This window comes from Pelodiscus sinensis, chromosome 13 (genome assembly GCF_049634645.1).
Source record: "Pelodiscus sinensis isolate JC-2024 chromosome 13, ASM4963464v1, whole genome shotgun sequence".
NCBI classification, from domain to species: Eukaryota; Metazoa; Chordata; order Testudines; family Trionychidae; genus Pelodiscus; species Pelodiscus sinensis.
In genome coordinates, this window is record NC_134723.1 from 17,457,908 (window position 1) to 17,475,637 (window position 17,730).

At 39.9% G+C, this 17,730-nt stretch overlaps 1 protein-coding gene across 2 annotated transcripts in view; it reads left to right on the forward strand.

Moving 5' to 3' along the window:
• Window positions 1-17,730, forward strand: part of BRWD3 (bromodomain and WD repeat domain containing 3) — a 126,248-nt gene that overhangs the window by 80,291 nt on the left and 28,227 nt on the right. For both annotated transcript variants that reach the window (XM_075940777.1, XM_075940778.1), the window contains 11 exons: window positions 277-370; window positions 2,221-2,370; window positions 4,906-4,982; window positions 6,031-6,208; window positions 7,205-7,321; window positions 7,584-7,691; window positions 11,901-12,025; window positions 12,235-12,317; window positions 13,235-13,346; window positions 16,499-16,560; window positions 16,670-16,825. In XM_075940777.1, coding sequence (XP_075796892.1) covers window positions 277-370; window positions 2,221-2,370; window positions 4,906-4,982; window positions 6,031-6,208; window positions 7,205-7,321; window positions 7,584-7,691; window positions 11,901-12,025; window positions 12,235-12,317; window positions 13,235-13,346; window positions 16,499-16,560; window positions 16,670-16,825 — 1,262 coding nt within the window. The remainder of the gene's footprint in view (window positions 1-276; window positions 371-2,220; window positions 2,371-4,905; window positions 4,983-6,030; window positions 6,209-7,204; window positions 7,322-7,583; window positions 7,692-11,900; window positions 12,026-12,234; window positions 12,318-13,234; window positions 13,347-16,498; window positions 16,561-16,669; window positions 16,826-17,730) is intronic.

Here is a 17,730-nt window from a genome sequence, read left to right on the forward strand (position 1 = left end):
TTGAAAGTTTTTTCCCCTTGACCATGCTTTTAAAATTTTAATATGTCATCATGCTTAATGAAACATACAACCAGCTCTCCTTTTATAGGGAAATGACTAATCAAAAGAGTTTTGTTTTGTTTAAAAAAAAAAATCAATCCCTGGGTGCTAGGAGGGCTAATGCCCACCTGGCTGGTAACAAGCAAACAAATAATGTTTTAAACACTATTAGTAACTAGATTGTCGATCTATTTAATGATTTAGTAAAGAATCTAAACGTCTGTCATATGTTTTTAGGGTTCAGGAAGAATGCCGAACTGCCAAAGGTGATATGGAAGTTAGTCTTTATACTGTAGAAAAGAAGAGAAAACCATCCTACACCTTGCAAAGAGTGAGTAATTTTCCCTAGAAAAGGGAAAAATAAAAGTTGAAGCTATTTTAAATACTGTGCAAAAAATGTCCAACATCATTTTTTCTAGATATTTTGATATCCTTGCTAATCAATCTTTCTAGTTTTGCTCTATGTAATTCCATTTTTAATTTAGTCTGTGCTGCAGAAGAATTTGTTTAAACAGTTGTATGGGAGGAAAAATGAAGTACATGGTTTAAATGAATAAAGGCTCATCTAAGATGAAAAAAGAAATGTTAGTACTAAGTTCTAGATCCTGCAGCTTGCAACATATGGACAAATCCTGCATCCACATGGAGCTTCCCATTCTTTAGTGGGGCTCTGTGTTGATGTATACAAGGGATATAAAAATCCCACTTAATTTAAACCTGGCAAGAGTGATGCTTACCCATTAACGCTAATGGAGATAGGTCTGGCCAGATGGTTCTTTTTGCAGAATGAAGGCCTCACCTATTTTTAGGTTCTTAAGAATGCAAGGAATTCTTTGTTATGCATTGACTTTGAAGACCAAATGTATTAGCTTTTAAATTGAAAAATAATTCTAATGGCTGACTGCTTGACAAATTAAGTATTACAAATGGGTGGGTATCTACTCATTTTTTTAAAGGATTCACATAATGTCTCTCTATTCTGCAACTGCTGTCAGGAACCTCTGAGTCTTTGTGAAGTCCCAGTGTTTGGGCATTGTGATCCCTAAATTGCAACAGCACCGTACACAGCCAGTTTAAGTTATCCACATTAAAGATGACACACCCCAGATGATACTTACAGCATTCACACTAATTCACACACTCTGCTGTAAGGGCTTTTTTAAAAGTGCCATTAGTTAAAATGCAAAACACCATTTAAAATACATCTGTATTAAATAAAATCTTGTCCCTACTGAAGTAATTGAAAAACCTCCCATTGATTTAATTGGGCCTAGATTTCACCCATTGTATGTAAATATGGCAGCTGATAGAATCCTTTTTCAGGGACCTTCAGTCCTCATCTTCCTTTCTATTATTACTTGGATTGCCCTAGTGCCTAGAGGTTCACTGTGCTAGATGCTGTACAAATACAAACTGTTCCTGCCTGAAGGTTCTTTCAGTGATGGAGACTTTCACTTCGTTAAAAAAGACACATTGTTCATGTTTGTTATCAGAAAAAGAGATGAAATTCTTTTTTCCAAGTGTCAGTTCTGCAAATTCATCCTGAGATCTGAAAGTCAAATTGGCTTTGTTGCTGCTGATGCATAATCAGTAACATCCTATGTTTTTCTTTGGGGCCAGGCAGGAGTAATAGAGAGTAGCCTTTCTCTTCTTAAACAGTAGTGGGAAGGCTTATTTGAACCTCTTGTGCTTTTATGCCAACAAGCTACAGCCACACTAGTACTAAAATTCTGTTGACTGAAATAGTATTTGGAATGGTATTGAAAGAAAGTCTAGTCTCACTGTTAGATTTTTGGCATGTACTTGTGGCATTTATACATGTATTTTCTAAGAACGTTAGAGGAACCAGGCAGTTCTCAGAATTTTTCTCTTGTAGTCAAGGTCACAGGGAACATCTCTTCCGCAAGAAAGTGGTGTTTTTGAATAACTAATTTTCAGAGTAGAATCACTTCTTAACACAATGGGCAAATATTTTTGTCAGCATATTTTGGCAAAACAGATTAAGTTAGGGATGGCATTTCAGCCCGAACTCCAGATAATCTGGTTTTCTGTTGAGAGTTGGGCCTCATCCAGTCCTTTTTAATAAGGGTGTGTGTGTGTACACACACACACACACACACACACACACACTTAACTGCTAAAAGGTCTTATCTTTGTCTTTTTTTTCCCTCGTAACAAAAGAGTGATTATCAACCTGGCAGTGGACGATCTTTGAGAAGAAACCAACGCAAGCGCCAGCATACCTACCAAACACGCTCCACCATTGAACACAGTCAGCAAGGAGCAAGTCAAAATGCACGTACACAGGAAGAATCTGAAAGCTCCTCTGAGGTATGACACCTCAAGTGATTGTTTCAATATATTCCTTGTTCCTAGATTGTGTGGTTTGACTACAGATGTTCTCAAAATAGCATTATCATTAAGATTCAGGATTTTCTGTTATTTTATAAAGAAGGATTTGATTCATATTGTTTTTAGGACTCATGCTATTCTTTTATTAAATCAGCGTGAGAAGGAGATGAACTATTTATATCTGTGTCTAAATTGGCAGAAATATAAACATATTCAAATCTTATTCAAAATGGTTTGTTTTATGGACATCCTCTGCCAGGAAGTCTTGAGATGTTGTCAGGTTAATTTATCTGGTCTCTGGACATTACTTTTTAATATTTGCTATTTTGGTATTTCATGCATATTATAGACTTCATATTGCACATATATTGTGCATGTAATTAAGTAGGTTGGCTTCATGTACATCTGTGAAGCAGTTTTTAAAGATACTATGTGTTGGTGTGAACTTTGGACATGGTTGATATTGAAGACAGTAAGGATTCAAAGTTTCACAGATTAAATATAATTTTCTCTCAGCACAGAAAGGGAAGCATGTAAAATAAGACACATTTTATATTTCCCTGCTTTCTCCTGCTCTGTAACTTAATACTAAAAAAACATGTGAATTAAATGCTCAGTTAAAAACTCCACCATAGTTATCATAATTCTAACATTAAAGGAAAAGCTTAGTATTAGATGGATTAATAGCCATACTTCTGTATTAAAAGGAAATATGTTTCAGATAATAGAATTTAAAACTTTTTAAAGCTTTTAAGAAAGGAACATTTTAGGTATTTTTAAAAATTGTTTTAACATCTGATGATGCGAAGTTCTTCTGCATTCATCTGGATGCTTTTGCAGCTCTCTACTGTAGGAGAGCTTTACCTTGCAGACCACAAATCGTGGGTAGCAGCAAGAACCATAAAAGATTATGTGCATCATGCTGTCCTTTCTCCGTATCTGGCTATTCTTCTTCCACCTATTCTTCAGAGGCAAATTTGTGAAGGAGAAATGATGGTCATGCACTAGAAACTGAAATTCTCTGAATATATTTTGGGTCAGCAGTAGGGATGTGAATGGGTAACCAGTAAGTCACATCCTTAACATGCGAGGCTTACCAGTTCCAGGTAACCAGTGGGGAGGCTGGAACAGCTCCCTGCCCCCCCTCACAGGAGAGGGGTGCTCCAGCCCAGCTGGAGCAGCCCCTGTTGGCAGTGGGGGTTTAATCGATTAACCAGTTAAACAGGATTTTACATCCCTAGTCAACAGATCTGAGATGATCACTTCCAGCATCTCTTGATTTCTGAGGTCGAAAGGACCGTAAGGACAGATTGATCAGTCAATCTATCTAATCTGTCCTTTGGACTCCTAATGGAGCATAGGGCCTCTACAGTAATTCTCCATCTCTTGTGATCCTTAGCGATAGTCTTGATTTGATCCCACGTTAAGCCAGCTGCTTTTACTTTGTCCAGGAAGCTTCGTCACCATGTTTGTTTGGGATGTCCCATTTTCCTCTTTCCCTTTGGATTCCATTCTAACGCTTGTCTCATGATACATTCCTGACAGTCTTTATGCAGGATGTGGCCTTCCCATCTCCATTTTCTCTTTTTAATCTGGTCCTCCATCGGTTTCTGATTTGTTTTGGTCCACAAGGTTTCATTTGGTATCCTATCGTACCACTTTTGCTGGAGAATGTGTCTAATGAATTTATTGACAAACATCTGAACTCTCTTAATGTTGCTCTGGACAATGTGCCACGCCTCCGAGGCATACAGCAGCACTGATTTCACATTAGAAGTGAAAATGCGTAGTTTGGTTCTTGTTGAAATGGCTCTTGGACAGTTTTATAGGGATATGAAACTACATATATTAGTTCTAGCTTGTCTCCAGAGTGGGTGCTGTTCCATGTCTTTAGTAGCTCATGCTACTGTCAAAGGTGCAGTGGTTTGTGAGGGGAATCATGCCATGTAACTCTTCCTACATTACTTTGGAGAGCCTCTTTTTTTTTTATATATAAGCACTTGGATTAATGTTAAATAACCTTCTTTTGAGAAATGTCATATGAATGTTTGCATCATGATATTTTCAGGTGAATACAGAAGAACTTCAGCGTTATGAACACCTCGAGAGTGAAGATTATTCATAACATTAAAACGTTTGTAACTTGGAACAAAACGTTATGCTTGTTATTTCAAAATTTCACAACTGAACATTGACTCCATACAGCTTTGAAACTTCACCGTGAAGAAGAAAAATGCTGCCTTTAGCCATCTTATTTTAAACTGAACATGCACAGAAAGTTTCCTTACCCTGGCAGATTTTTTTCCCTTTTTTATAGTAGTTAGTGATTTTTTTTTCTTTGTTTCAGCTGCTGTCTGATTTGCATATTTCTAGTTCCAAATGAGGTGTGAGGCTAACTGGTCAGTTCATAACTCTAGTGTTCATAGCTCTGAGGTTCTACAGGTGAAAGAGAAAATACTTCATTGAAAGCTTGGCAGCAGGAATAACAACATAACTCTTTTGTTTTTAATGCAGGAAGATGAAACAGTTGGCACAAGTGATGCCTCTGTGGATGATGCTGTGGCTGTATGGCAAAGTGAAAGCAGTTCCAGGTAGCTTTTCATGTCCTGTATATTTCTTCTTTATCTTGTGATTATGTCGTATTGAAAAGCAGTACTGAGGCAATTGATATTTCTGGAGCCATGACTACAATATGGGAATAAATATCTAGAATTTATTTCACTGTAAAATAAGTAAATCTCCCTCTCCTTTGAGAGATTAAGGTAAGGAGGAGCTCTGCACTGCTCCAGCATTGAAGTTCAAAGACTCATCATTCTGAGTGGAATATTTGTGTGTCTTTAACTAGAAAATATCATGGTGAAACAGACCAAGTAATTATAAAAGTGATTACAAAAGCATTTACTTTTTGTTAAGCACTGTGGAAAAACTTGTACTTTCAAATGTTTTGTAGTCTGAAGACTTTCCTCTTTGTGCACAAGATAAGGAACTAGTATAAAGCAGATCAGCAAATGAAGTATTTTAATATTTGAGAGTCATGTACCCAAAATGCAAATATTAGTTGATTCTTTGAGCAGTGAAATAATAGCATTGACACAAAATGAGTTGTGCTAACATGGCCACATCCTGTTCTACTCACTGAAATGAATTTGTCAAAATATTGCTATGCATAATTTTTAGAATTTTTTAAAATATACAGTGCTTCAATGCTTGGAGGGGCAAGAGCTAATATTAAATCAGAAAGTGTATGTTTGTTACTGCAATGTTATGGAAGACAGCAGTATATGTTTAAAGACTCTACTGCTATTGGCTAAAACTCTGACAAATTTCAGCAATAAATCCATTAAGAATTTATGTGAAGCACGAGGGCAATAAAATACATCCCTACAGACTTCTATGAAAGTGAAATCATTACTATGATACAAATATTAAATTATAATGCTGGCTTCTATATGAATTTGCAGCTGAAATTGTACGCTGAAATGTCTAAATTATGCACCATTTAGGCTTTCTATAGACTTCATGAGAATACAACTTCAAGAACCCACCTGCATGGAGAAGCTTGCAGGATTATGCTTAGAAAAATATTGTGTGGTTGTCTTGACCTATTGTTTCTTAGCTTTTACTTTGTAATATTTACAGTGATTCTTCAAGTGAATATTCTGACTGGACAGCAGATGCAGGAATTAATCTCCAGCCTCCAAAGAGACAAACCAGACAGGCGACTCGGAAGATCTGTAGCAGCTCTGAAGATGAAAATATGAAGGAAGCAAAAGGATTGGAAGTGAAACGAAGGAAACCCAAACAGACTAGAAAAAAGGTTAGTTTTTTAGAGGGCTTTTTGGCTTCACAGATACTAGAGTTAATTTTTTTTCTATAACAAGTATGCACACAATAGTCACAAATCACCTTAAAATAAAACAAAATAGGATTCTGATGTGTAATTTTGTTATACTATTATTATGTAGTGGCCATTTTGATATTTTAGTGATTTTTCATTAGGATACTGAAAAAAATAGACTTTTATAAAAGAGTTAGCTTAATGAGAGAGACTAGAGAGGTAGGGCCAGAACTCACTGTGTTCCAGCAGGCCCCACTGGTGCAATGTCACCTAGAATCACTACAAATGAGAAGCAAGTCAGAACAGCCATTAATATGCTTTAACTTGCACCAACAGCCAGTGCAGCTCCCAGCCAGCCTGTGGATCTTTGCCACAAAAGTGACTGGGAGCTATTTTTATCTCACCTCAACTGTGCCAAGCCATGTTCTGGAATAGCTGAGGATTTAGTCCTTAGCGTGTAAAATTTTCCAGCTATTTTACTTTTATGTATATCTGTGGGTGGAGGGAATGGAAAAGAAAAAATACAGGTGATTAGCACCCCCATACATCATTTCTTTGGCAAATGTAAAGAGTCACATTCACACCTGAGGTGAGCCTATTGATTTTGAACTATGTCCCAAGTAGACAGAACTGTAAACAGGTAGTTGAAGAACTGCAACATTAAAGCAGTTAAATTAGTTCCATAGTTTAAAATTTTGTTATATGCTTCTTGAAAAGAATGTTTGTGGGGTTTTGTTGAAGCAAACATTTAGTATGCTGTTAGGCCTGTTTTATATATATGTTAAGAAATGAATTTTTCCTTAATCTGTTGTTATATTAATGATGATGGGTGATAAGTAAAGATCACTTAATTTTCTTGGAGATTTGGCATTTCAGGGTTTGCTTTGCTTGTAATATTTAATCCACTTTGCTCTATATATGTCTTGCCAATAGTAGTTATAACTTGTTCTCTAAATGTAATGTCATGTGTCTAAGAAACCAAGTGGATTACCTTCGATGGAAGGTGAACCCAGCGAGGAATGGTTTGCACCCCAGTGGATCTTGGATACAATACCACGTCGTTCACCCTTTGTCCCTCAAATGGGAGATGAGGTAATTTATGCAATATTTGTGTTTCCATTTTCTGTCAATGAGAGTTCCTCAAGTAGAGCTAATAAAGATACTTTAGATGGCTAGATAGAAATATAATGCTGCACAGAAGGCAGAATAATAGTGTTTTCCAACAAAATAATCCTTATGGAAATATCCTATAGAATTTAAGAGGAAGATCTTTATTTGTAGATATCCTTTTAACCTCACAGATTAATGGTATGAATAAAACAAAATCTACACATTCTCTTTTCTTTTCTTTAAGATTATATATTTTAGGCAAGGCCATGAGGCTTATGTGCGGGCAGTAAGAAAAGCAAAAATTTACAATGTTAACATGCAAAAACAACCATGGAACAAAATGGAACTCAGGGTAAGTGAAATAAAAAAGATACTTCCACAATACTTCTGTGAATCATCTCATTAACTTCTGTATTTAATTAAAATGTGAACAACTCAAAAGAAAAACTCAGTTGAAAAACATTGCTTAGCAAACCAAACTTGTCAAGATTTTTTGGCTTTTTTTATGACTTTTATGAATCTATCAATCAATCACTGATGGTGGGAAGTGAGAAGGAGATGAATATTGAAGGAAAATGTCCCCCTAAAATGGCGTTCTTTGTTAACAAAGTTAGACAATTCTAATTAATTTAAAATATTAACTTTTCATGTATTCTAACTCATATTTAGCAACTCTAAAGTATTAAACAACATCAGCATTATAAGAATGAATGAATATACTGATCATTATTTCAGAACCTGAAAGTAACAAATAGGGTCTCCAACTATATATATAATTTGTATCCCGGATGGTTGTTTAGGGCCAACTATGCATTTTCTGAGGCCTCTTTAGTTAGAAGGGGATGGGAAAGAACTATTCCTCTTAAGTTACGTCCACACTTGGAACTAGGATGTGATTCCTCGTTCAAGTAGATTTACTCGTGCTGGTTATCATTGAGCTAGTGAACTAACAATAGTATTGTACTGGCTGTGGTATGGGCAAGCCACCCCAAAAACACACCCATAGGATCCAGGTAGGTTTGCACTTGGGAGCAGTTAATCAATCATAGAATACTAGAACTGGAAGGGACCTCGAGAGGTCATCGAGTCCAGTCCCCTGCCCTCATGGCAGGACCAAATACTGTCTAGACCATCCCTGATAGACATTTATCTAACCTACTCTTAAATATCTCCACAGATGGAGAGTCCACAACCTCCCTGGGCAATTTATTCCAGTGTTTGACTACCCTGACAGTTAGGAACTTTTTCCTAATGTCCAACCTAAACCTCCCTTGCTGCAGTTTAAGCCCATTGCTTCTTGTTCTATCCCCAGAAGCCAAGATGAACAAGTTTTCTCCCTTCTCCTTATGACACCCCTTTAGATACCTGAAAACGGCTATCATGTCCCCCCTCAATCTTCTCTTTTCTAAACTAAACAAACCTAATTCCTTCAGCCTTCCCTCATAGGTCATGTTCTCTAGACCCTCTCCAATTTCTCCACATCTTTCTTGAAATGCGGTGCCCAGAACTGAACACAATACTCCAATTGAGGCCTAACCAGCGCAGAGTAGAGCAGAAGAATGACTTCTCGTGTCTTGCTCACAATATACCTGTTAATGCATCCCAGAATCATGTTTGCTTTCTTTGCAACGGCATCACACTGCTGACTCATATTCAGCTTGTGGTCCACTATAACCCCTAGATCCGTTTCTGCCATACTCCTTCCCAGACCGTAGCTTCCCATTCTGTATGTGTGAAACTGATTGTTCCTTCCTAAGTGGAGCACTTTCATTTGTCTTTATGAAACTTCATCCTATTTACCTCAGACCATTTCTCCAATTTGTCCAGGTCATTTTGAATTATGACCCTATCCTCCAGATTAGTCGCGACCCCTTCCAGCTTGGTATCATCTGCAAACTTAATAAGTGTACTTTCTATACCAATATCTAAATCATTGATGAAGATATTGAACAGAGCCGGTCCCAGAACAGACCCTCCAGAACCCGACTTGTTATGGCTTTCCAGCAGAATTGTGAACCATTAATAACTACTCTCTGAGTACGGTTATCCAGCCAGTTATGCACCCATCTTATTGTAGCCCCATCTAAGTTGTATTTATCTAGTTTATTGATAAGAATATCATGTGAGACCGTATCAAATGCCTTACTAAATCCACCGCTTCTCCCTTATCCACAAGACTCGTTATCCTATTAAAGAAAGCTATCAGATTGGTTTGACATGATTTGTTCTTTACAAATCCATGCTGGCTGTTCCTTATCACCTTGCCACTCTCCAAGTGTTTACAGATGATTTCCTTAATTACTTGCTCCATTATCTTCCCTGGCACAGAAGTTAAACTAACTGGTCTGTAGTTTCCTGGGTTGTTCTTATTTCCCTTTTTATAGATGGGCACTATATTTGCCCTTTTCCAGTCCTCTGAAATCTCTCCTGTCTCCCATGATTTTCCAAAGATGATATCTAGAGGCTCAGATATCTCCTCTATCAGCTCCTTGAGTATTTCATCAGGAGCATTTCATCAGGCCCTGGTGACTTGCAGGCATCTAACTTTTCTAGGTGATTTTTAACTTGTTCTTTTTTTATTTTACCTTCTAAAACTACCCCCTTCCCACTAGCATTCATTGTGTTAGACTGTTAACCTGTGCTGCTGCCTGTGTTGTCACAATTAAACTTCTGGTTTTGACATACTCATTGGGTGAGAACTAGCACGAGTAGGCCCGTGCATGCTAGAACTCAGTCTTCTACTTCCAAGTGCAGACGTAGCCTTAGAGAAGCGTACTGCCTCTTAAGTCCTAGCATTTCCAGAGGCACTCATTTTGCTCATGCAAAATCTTTTTTTTTTTTTATATAACATACCTTTGCTTTTCCTTGTGTGCAAAGGTTTGAGGCTGTGGCCTTGGCCAGAGATGGCCCCCAGGGCCACTAATGCTTCTGGAAGAACAAATCCTCCATCTCCAATACACTTACCAGTGCAGCTCACAAAGTTGGCCATAATTTAGTTAACTTTTTTGGTCGTGGACATCCAACACTCTGGTCATCTGAAGGAAGTGGGCTGTGCCCATGAAAGCTCATGATACCATCTACATGTTTTGTTAGTCTTTAAAGTGCTACCAGACTGTTGTTTTTTTACATTTACTTGTGAAATATGTTGGGGAGAAGAGTGCAGTGTACCCTCTTGTCCTCCTTTGTTAGAGAGATCATCATCCTTTTGAATTTTTAGGCAGGAAGCATATGATTGATAGAAGAATCTAGGCTGGAAGGAAGAAGCAATCTTGTCAGCCGACGGTCAGGGCAGTGTGTGTGTGTGTGTGTGTGTTTCCGAGAAAAGGTTTAACGTCCGTGCCTTTACTGCTAGGACTGGGGTCCCATCGCAGAGGGTGGCCAGCAGGCCAACAGACGCCCCGTTATATAGGAAGAGCTTATTACACCTTAGATTTTAGCTGCTAGAACACAGGAGGTTCCTTCGCAGAGGGCAGCCTAGGAAAGGCTGAAAAGGTGCCCCAACGGATCTTGTCACCTGGGAGTGACACAGATCCAAACGCCCAAGCTCTCCCTATGTCTGTCCCTTTATGACCGGCTGAAGTTCTTTTAAATTGTGCTTGGTTCTGTTACAGCAACTGAAGGAGTCAGGTTAAAGCTTAAACAGTTACAGGTTTATTGAGGAAGCTTATAAATCATATGGTTGCAATGGCTATTGTTCTATTTCTTAACTGTTAGCAAAATATAGGTCTTAAAAATGGTTACAAAGAAGATAAAGATAGAAAAATAGAAATAATGGTACCAAGTAACAGCTTACTCTTTCTATGTGTACACTTAAGACAGAGGACCACATCCAGGTACCATTTTTACCCCCTTCTGTGCCTCTCGACTCCAGCATGTCAGGCCAGGGCCGGTCCCTCAATTCCTAGGAAAGACGAAAATACGAGGTGGGCGTCCCCATAGAACCTCGGGAGGTCAAACACCTAACCTGACCAGCAGGTAGAGGGTAGAATGACACTCAAAGTGAGTGTATGCTGGGCCCATCTTACATACCCATGGGGTCACGTATTTCTCTTTCTTATCTGTAATGCCAATTGATGCTGGTCTGTCTGCTGTGAGACCAGTTCTTACAAGGGAGTTGTGAACTTAATTTACACTTGTAAGAGAGAATTGAGATGATTAAATTGGAAGTACAGGACATTGTTTTCTCAGTGGGAAATTCTTGTTAGTCTTTAAAGTGCTACATTGTCCTGCATTTTGCTTCAACTACCCCAGACTAACACGGCTACATTTCTATCACTCTCAGGGACTGTGTGTGTGTTCGAATCAACATAGGTGCCAGCCGGTGGCAGTCTCACATATCCTGATCTCTCCTCATATCTATGTTTCAGCTTCTTAGGATCAAATGAGCCAGCATAGACTATGCTGATTTTATTGCTCCTTCTCTGTCCTGTATGCTTCAGGAAGGCAAATAAGATGGATGATATGGAGGCGGGCTGTCTGGCCACAAATCTATAAATATATTTTTACTTTTCATGAGATAAAATAATGTAAATATGGACTCTCACTGTGTTTTGAAAATTAGGAACAAGAACTTGTGAAGACTGTAGGAATTAAATATGAAGTTGGACCTCCTACGCTTTGCTGCTTGAAGCTTGCCTTTCTTGATCCAATCTCAGGCAAAATGACAGGAGAATCTTTTTCCATTAAGTGAGTGACTGACTAAATCGTTTCTCCAAACAACCCAAATATCCTTACAAATATTTGAGAATCCCTTTGTTCTGATTTTGCAGTTGAAGGTTTCATGTAAAACACTTGTAATTACTGCAATGAGCATGAAAAAATATTTCAAAACCAAAAATATTGGCTGTGGGAGCAGTATCTTATTTCAAAGTAAGGATGTTTTCTGTTATTTACAGGTACCATGATATGCCAGATGTTATTGATTTCCTTGTGTTGCATCAGTTTTATAATGAAGCCAAAGAAAGGAACTGGCAGATTGGTAAGTACCCTTTTACCATATCCATATGTGTGGCATGCTGAATACCAGTACTGAACAGATGTAATTCATTCTTTATTATAAATCTAAAATGTAAATATTTGCCCAGTTTTAAAGAAAGAGGCACTCATAAGTCATTGGCTGTTCACTTTTAAATGTTCTGGTATCTTTCAAGTGTCATCTTTTCTTTGAGAACATTCTAACATGTTTAATGTAAACTAGACCACAAAAGATCTTGTTTTATTTTCTAGCATTTAAACTTTCTTAAAAAATCATAGCCTCTCACTTCTACAATCTCATAAATAATATCTGATTGTGTTAAACTTGAACACTCAGATATGCTGCTGATAGGAGCCATATAAATACCCACACATAATACGATTGTGACTTTCAGATAAACAGTTTGTATTTGTGATCCACTATTACCTAATTAGCAGAGGCTGGTGAAATTGTGAACTTGGTCAGTACCAAATTATGTAAATTACACTGAATTGTCTAACGTCTACTAGATGAGGAGTATTAAATCTTTATGGCACCACTGGAAACTATGCTTTCTGTCTGCCCATCAGCAAGGTGACTAACATCACAGCAGCAGTAAGAGGAGAGGAGAGGAGAGGAAGATAAACATATATCAAAATTGGAGGAGAAAGTCAGTAGGTCCATAATGACCAGAAGAATCTACTGCTAGGGTCTAAGGCTAGGGGAAAGCACTGTCAATCTCCAGAAATGTAAAGTTGCTCTCCTTGAGCCTTTTTTTTTTTTTTTTTTTTTTTTTTGGCCCGTTTGCTGACATGATGCTTGGGGTAGACGTAGAGATTCCTGTAAATTATAAGTAAGGTAATTTAACTGTTACATAAGAAATGGATAGATTATTATCTTCATTACTGCATTACTAAATTTTGTTTTTATTATTATTATAGGGGATAGGTTTCGGAGTATAATCGATGATGCTTGGTGGTTTGGAACTGTGGAGAGTCAGCAGCCATTCCAGGCAGAATATCCTGATAGTTCCTTCCAGTGCTACAGTGTTCAGTAAGGATTACTATAGTTGCAGTAAATGAGACATATCTAAGTACTACTTGGTCGCTTCTCTGTGTATTATATGTAACTTACATATGTGCATCAAGGGGAAAAAATTGGATGAATAAACAGCGCACATTTTCTGTGACTTCCCTAACCTCAAAACTATGATTTTGTAATTGCTTAATATGAATTAAAGTTCCAGACAACTATGCTGAATTCCTGGTTCCTGATACATTAGAATTGCCTTACCAGATCAGACCATAGTCTTTCTCATCCAGTATCCTATTTTTGACAATAGCACCAGATGCTTCAGTAGAAGGTGCCACACAATTGTGTAGTAGGAATTATGAAATAACCTGTTCATAGGGAAGACTTCATTTTTATGCTGGTCAGTACAGGCAGTCCCCGGGTTACATAGATCCGACTTACATCAGATCCCTACTTACAAACGGGGTGAGGCAACCCCGCACTAGCTGCTTCCCCCCAGCAGACCAGGGAGACGCGGAGCGGCTTTTCTCAGCAGACACCTCAGCATGAGAATAAAGGACTGAGGGAAGTGAGGTGTGGGAGAATAAAACTGAGCTCTGGAGAAATGTTTGGCTAGAGTTTCCCCTACAATATGTACCAGTTCCGACTTACATACAAATTCAACTTAAGAACAAACCTACAGTCCCTATCTTGTACGTAACCCGGGGACTGGCTGTAGTTGTCTTTTATGCTCCAGAGCATGAGGCTTTAATTTTTTTTAATTACTCCTTTCTAATTGTCTACATAAGTATAGAATTCCTTTAAGAATCCTGCTGAGCTTTAGTTTCACTGACCATGTTGAAGTTTATGATTTGTCTTTTTTAATGTGTTTCTTTTTATTTGTTTTTAACTTTATGCCTTTTATTTTCACTGTCTGTCCCCTAACTAGTTTTGTTTTGAGGGTACATCGTAACATCTGATTTCTTCTATATACTATTCATTATTTTGTATACATTTGTGTCCTTATTATTAGTCTCCTTTCTGACTGTCCCAATCTTTGTAATTTGTTTCTCATAGGCTACGTTTATACTGCAAGGTTTTTGTGCAAAAATGGCGGTTTGGGCAAAAACCTGCTGAGCATCCACACCTCAAATGCACTTTTGCACAAGTAAATCAGCAGTAAAACGGCAGAACAGAGGGCTTTTGCAGGTGTAGATAAACCTCCTTCTATGAGGCATAACTCCCTTTTGCGCTACAGTTATTGTGCAAAAGTGCAAGTGTGGATGCTCCAGAGGGGTTTCTTGCGCAAGAAAGCACTTTGGGAAAAAGCACAGGTGCTCTGATGGCCATTGTGTGGATGATCATCAGAGCTTTCTTGCGCAAGAGCATCCATGCAATGTAGTCGCTCACTTGGGCAAAAGCACATCACTTTTGCAATGTGCTTTGACGTGTGGACGTGCTCTTGTGCAAGAAGTTTTTGCACAAGAAGCCTGCAGTGTAGACGTAGCCAAAAGGAAGACTTTCCATGCATCTAATCATTTTCATACCTGTCTCTGGACCCCTTGTTTCTGTTACGTGTTTGCTACATATTCAGCAGATGAAATTCAAATCAGTCACTGGTTATAAATATAATCTGTGGTTAGTGATTACAAAAATGTTTTGATTTTTTTTCCCTAGTGGCATTAGTTATTAATTGCGGTAAATCAATCTTCCCAAGCACTAGCCAAATACATAGCTGGGATTTGACCAGTACAGGTGGGACCTCCCTGGTCCAAAACTCTCAGGACCTGAGTGGTCCTAAACCACAGAGTTTGCCGGACCAGGGGAGGTCAAGGCTCCCTTCGCCCTGCTTCTTGCCATCGGCTCCACTGCCCCCAGCCCTGCTGGGGCTGTGATAACCGCTGTGCTGGGGCTCCAGTCCGGGCTGCTGTCCTGTCCACCAGTCATGCTTCTTCCAGCCTGTCCAGGGCTGCACTTCCTCCTGTACCGGCCCTGGCTAGGGCCGTGCTGTCGGTGCCCACCGAACAGGGTTGTGCTCATGGGTACCAGCCCCGCTGCCTCCGGCCTGGACGGGACTGCCCTCTCCACCATTCTGGCCCTGCTACTGCTGAGGCTACACTCCCCACCACCAGCCCAGCTCCTGAACTTAGCCAGCTGGGGCTCTCTGGTCCAGTATTGTCTGTGGTCCTGTTGGACCATGGATGTTGCTGGACCAGAGTGTCTCGGATTTTAGAGGGTTAACCTGTACATTGTTTACTAGAAATTAGGGATCTTAGATAGCATTTAATTGAATAGTCGTGTAAACATTAAAATTCGATGCGATTACATGACTATTTGATTGTGCCTGGGGATGGGGACAGCAGCCAGTGTGCTCCCAGCCCCATTCCCGGAGAGCATTCTTCCACTCCAGAAGCAGCAGTGTGGGGTGACAGGCGGGAGCTGGCCCGCAGGGGAGCTGGTTTGAAAACTCAGACCCCCTCATGGACAGGGGCTGCTGCCCGAGCCCAGCATGAACAGAGGCTGCTCTGCAGCATCCTTCGCTGCCTCCCTCCCATGCTGCTGCTTCTGATAGAGGCAGCAGTGCAGGGCAGGCAGCACCGGCTCCTGCCTGCCCTCCATCCCTACCTCTGTAGGAGACAGCAAAGGGAGGGGGTTCTGTGGGTCCCCAGAGCTGACACGCATGAAGAGCTGGCTTAAAAGCTCCTGCCTGCCCCGTAACCCTCCGCACTGCTGTCACTCTAACAGAGGTAGCAGTGGGGGGGGGGGGGGGGGGGAGGTAGAGTGTGTGCGGGGGGCGGATCCAGTGTTCGTAGAAAGCCAGCTTAAAAGCCAGCTCCCCACAGGCACCGGCTCCTGCCTTCACCCCACCTTGCTGCCTCTGATGAATGTAGTCGACAGGATTAACTGATAAGCTCAGGATTATCACTCAATCGAGTAGTCGAATACATGTTGACATCCCTACAAGAAACTGGAGAAACTAGAAACTGAAGAAAAACCCTGGATCTGAATACCCCCAGCCCAAAGAGAAGCCGATATCCACTTGTAACTCTGGCCTATGTTTAATGTGTGTTTGGGAAGTTCACACTGCCATTTTATTTCCAGTTTCTTTTAGAAGAAAATGTATACCCTACATGCATCAAGGAAGGAAGATAAATATTTACATGTGTAATACAGTTTTCATTTGTTTTAAATAGCTGGGACAACAATGAAAGAGAAAAGATGAGTCCATGGGACATGGAACCAGTTCCAGAAGGAAGTAAATATGCTTTTGAATTATATTATAATTATATAGTTCTGTGTCAGTACAGTTGTACTGATATGGCGTTAATGGCTCACAGGTCTTGAATTCTTCATATTTCCTTTAGCGGCTTATCCAGAGGAAGTTGGTGCTGGTGTTCCCGTGTCTCCAGAGGAACTGACATCTCTGCTGTATAAACCCCAAGAAGGAGAATGGGGGGTCCATTCCAGAGATGAAGAATGTGACCGTGTTATTAGGGGGATTGATTATCTTCTCACCCTTGGTATGTTGGGCACGAAAGATGTGTCATAAGAACCATCACGATGCTGAATGAGTCTTTGGCGGGGCGGGGGAATTTTGCTTAACAAACAATAGTTGGAAATAGCTTCTTATTCTTCTAGGTGTCCTTTGCAGGTACACGTTCATCTTCATAGTGCGTGATCCTGCAATCATCCATGTTTAATGATAGCAAGGGAGCAAGACTGAGTGCCTGATGAATAAAATATTGTTAGTTTTAACTAGTCTCAGTATGAATCTATTTTATTAAAATGAGTCTGGCATACAATTGGACACCTATAGATGGCAGTTTTCAGCAACAGCTGCTGGCATGGAAATCTCAAATTTTTTTTTTAATTAAGTTTTTAATTAAAAATGCATTTTTAAAAATAGTACATGTTGGACCTCCCTACTTTGGCTCCCTTGGGACCTGACTGGTCTCAGGTGAGGGTTTTTCTGGACTGGGGAAGTCATTTCTGCTCCCACCTGCTTCTGATCCTCCCCCACCCTAATACCACACTGGGCTTTCTGGATCTCCCCAAAACCCAAGTGCTAAGCCTCCTGCACCCCTCCCCCACAAACCCAGCTACCCTGCGGCTCAGCTGATCCATGTGCGCAGCTCTTGCCCACAGCCCAGCTGGGTCACATGTCACGCCCCTCCCCCGCATAATGTCCAGCTCCTGGCCTCCCCCCCCTCCCTCCCCCCCAACAGCATGCTAGGACTCTATGATCATGGAATATCTGTGGTCCTTCCCGACTATGGATGTTGCTGGACCAGAGAGTTCTGGTTTATAGAGGTGCAACCTATAGTTCATAGAAGGGGGAAATCATTTTCATCCCATGGCATTCAGAATGTCTCACCAAGCAACATGAATGTAGATATATTTATCACTGATCAATGATTGCTGGATT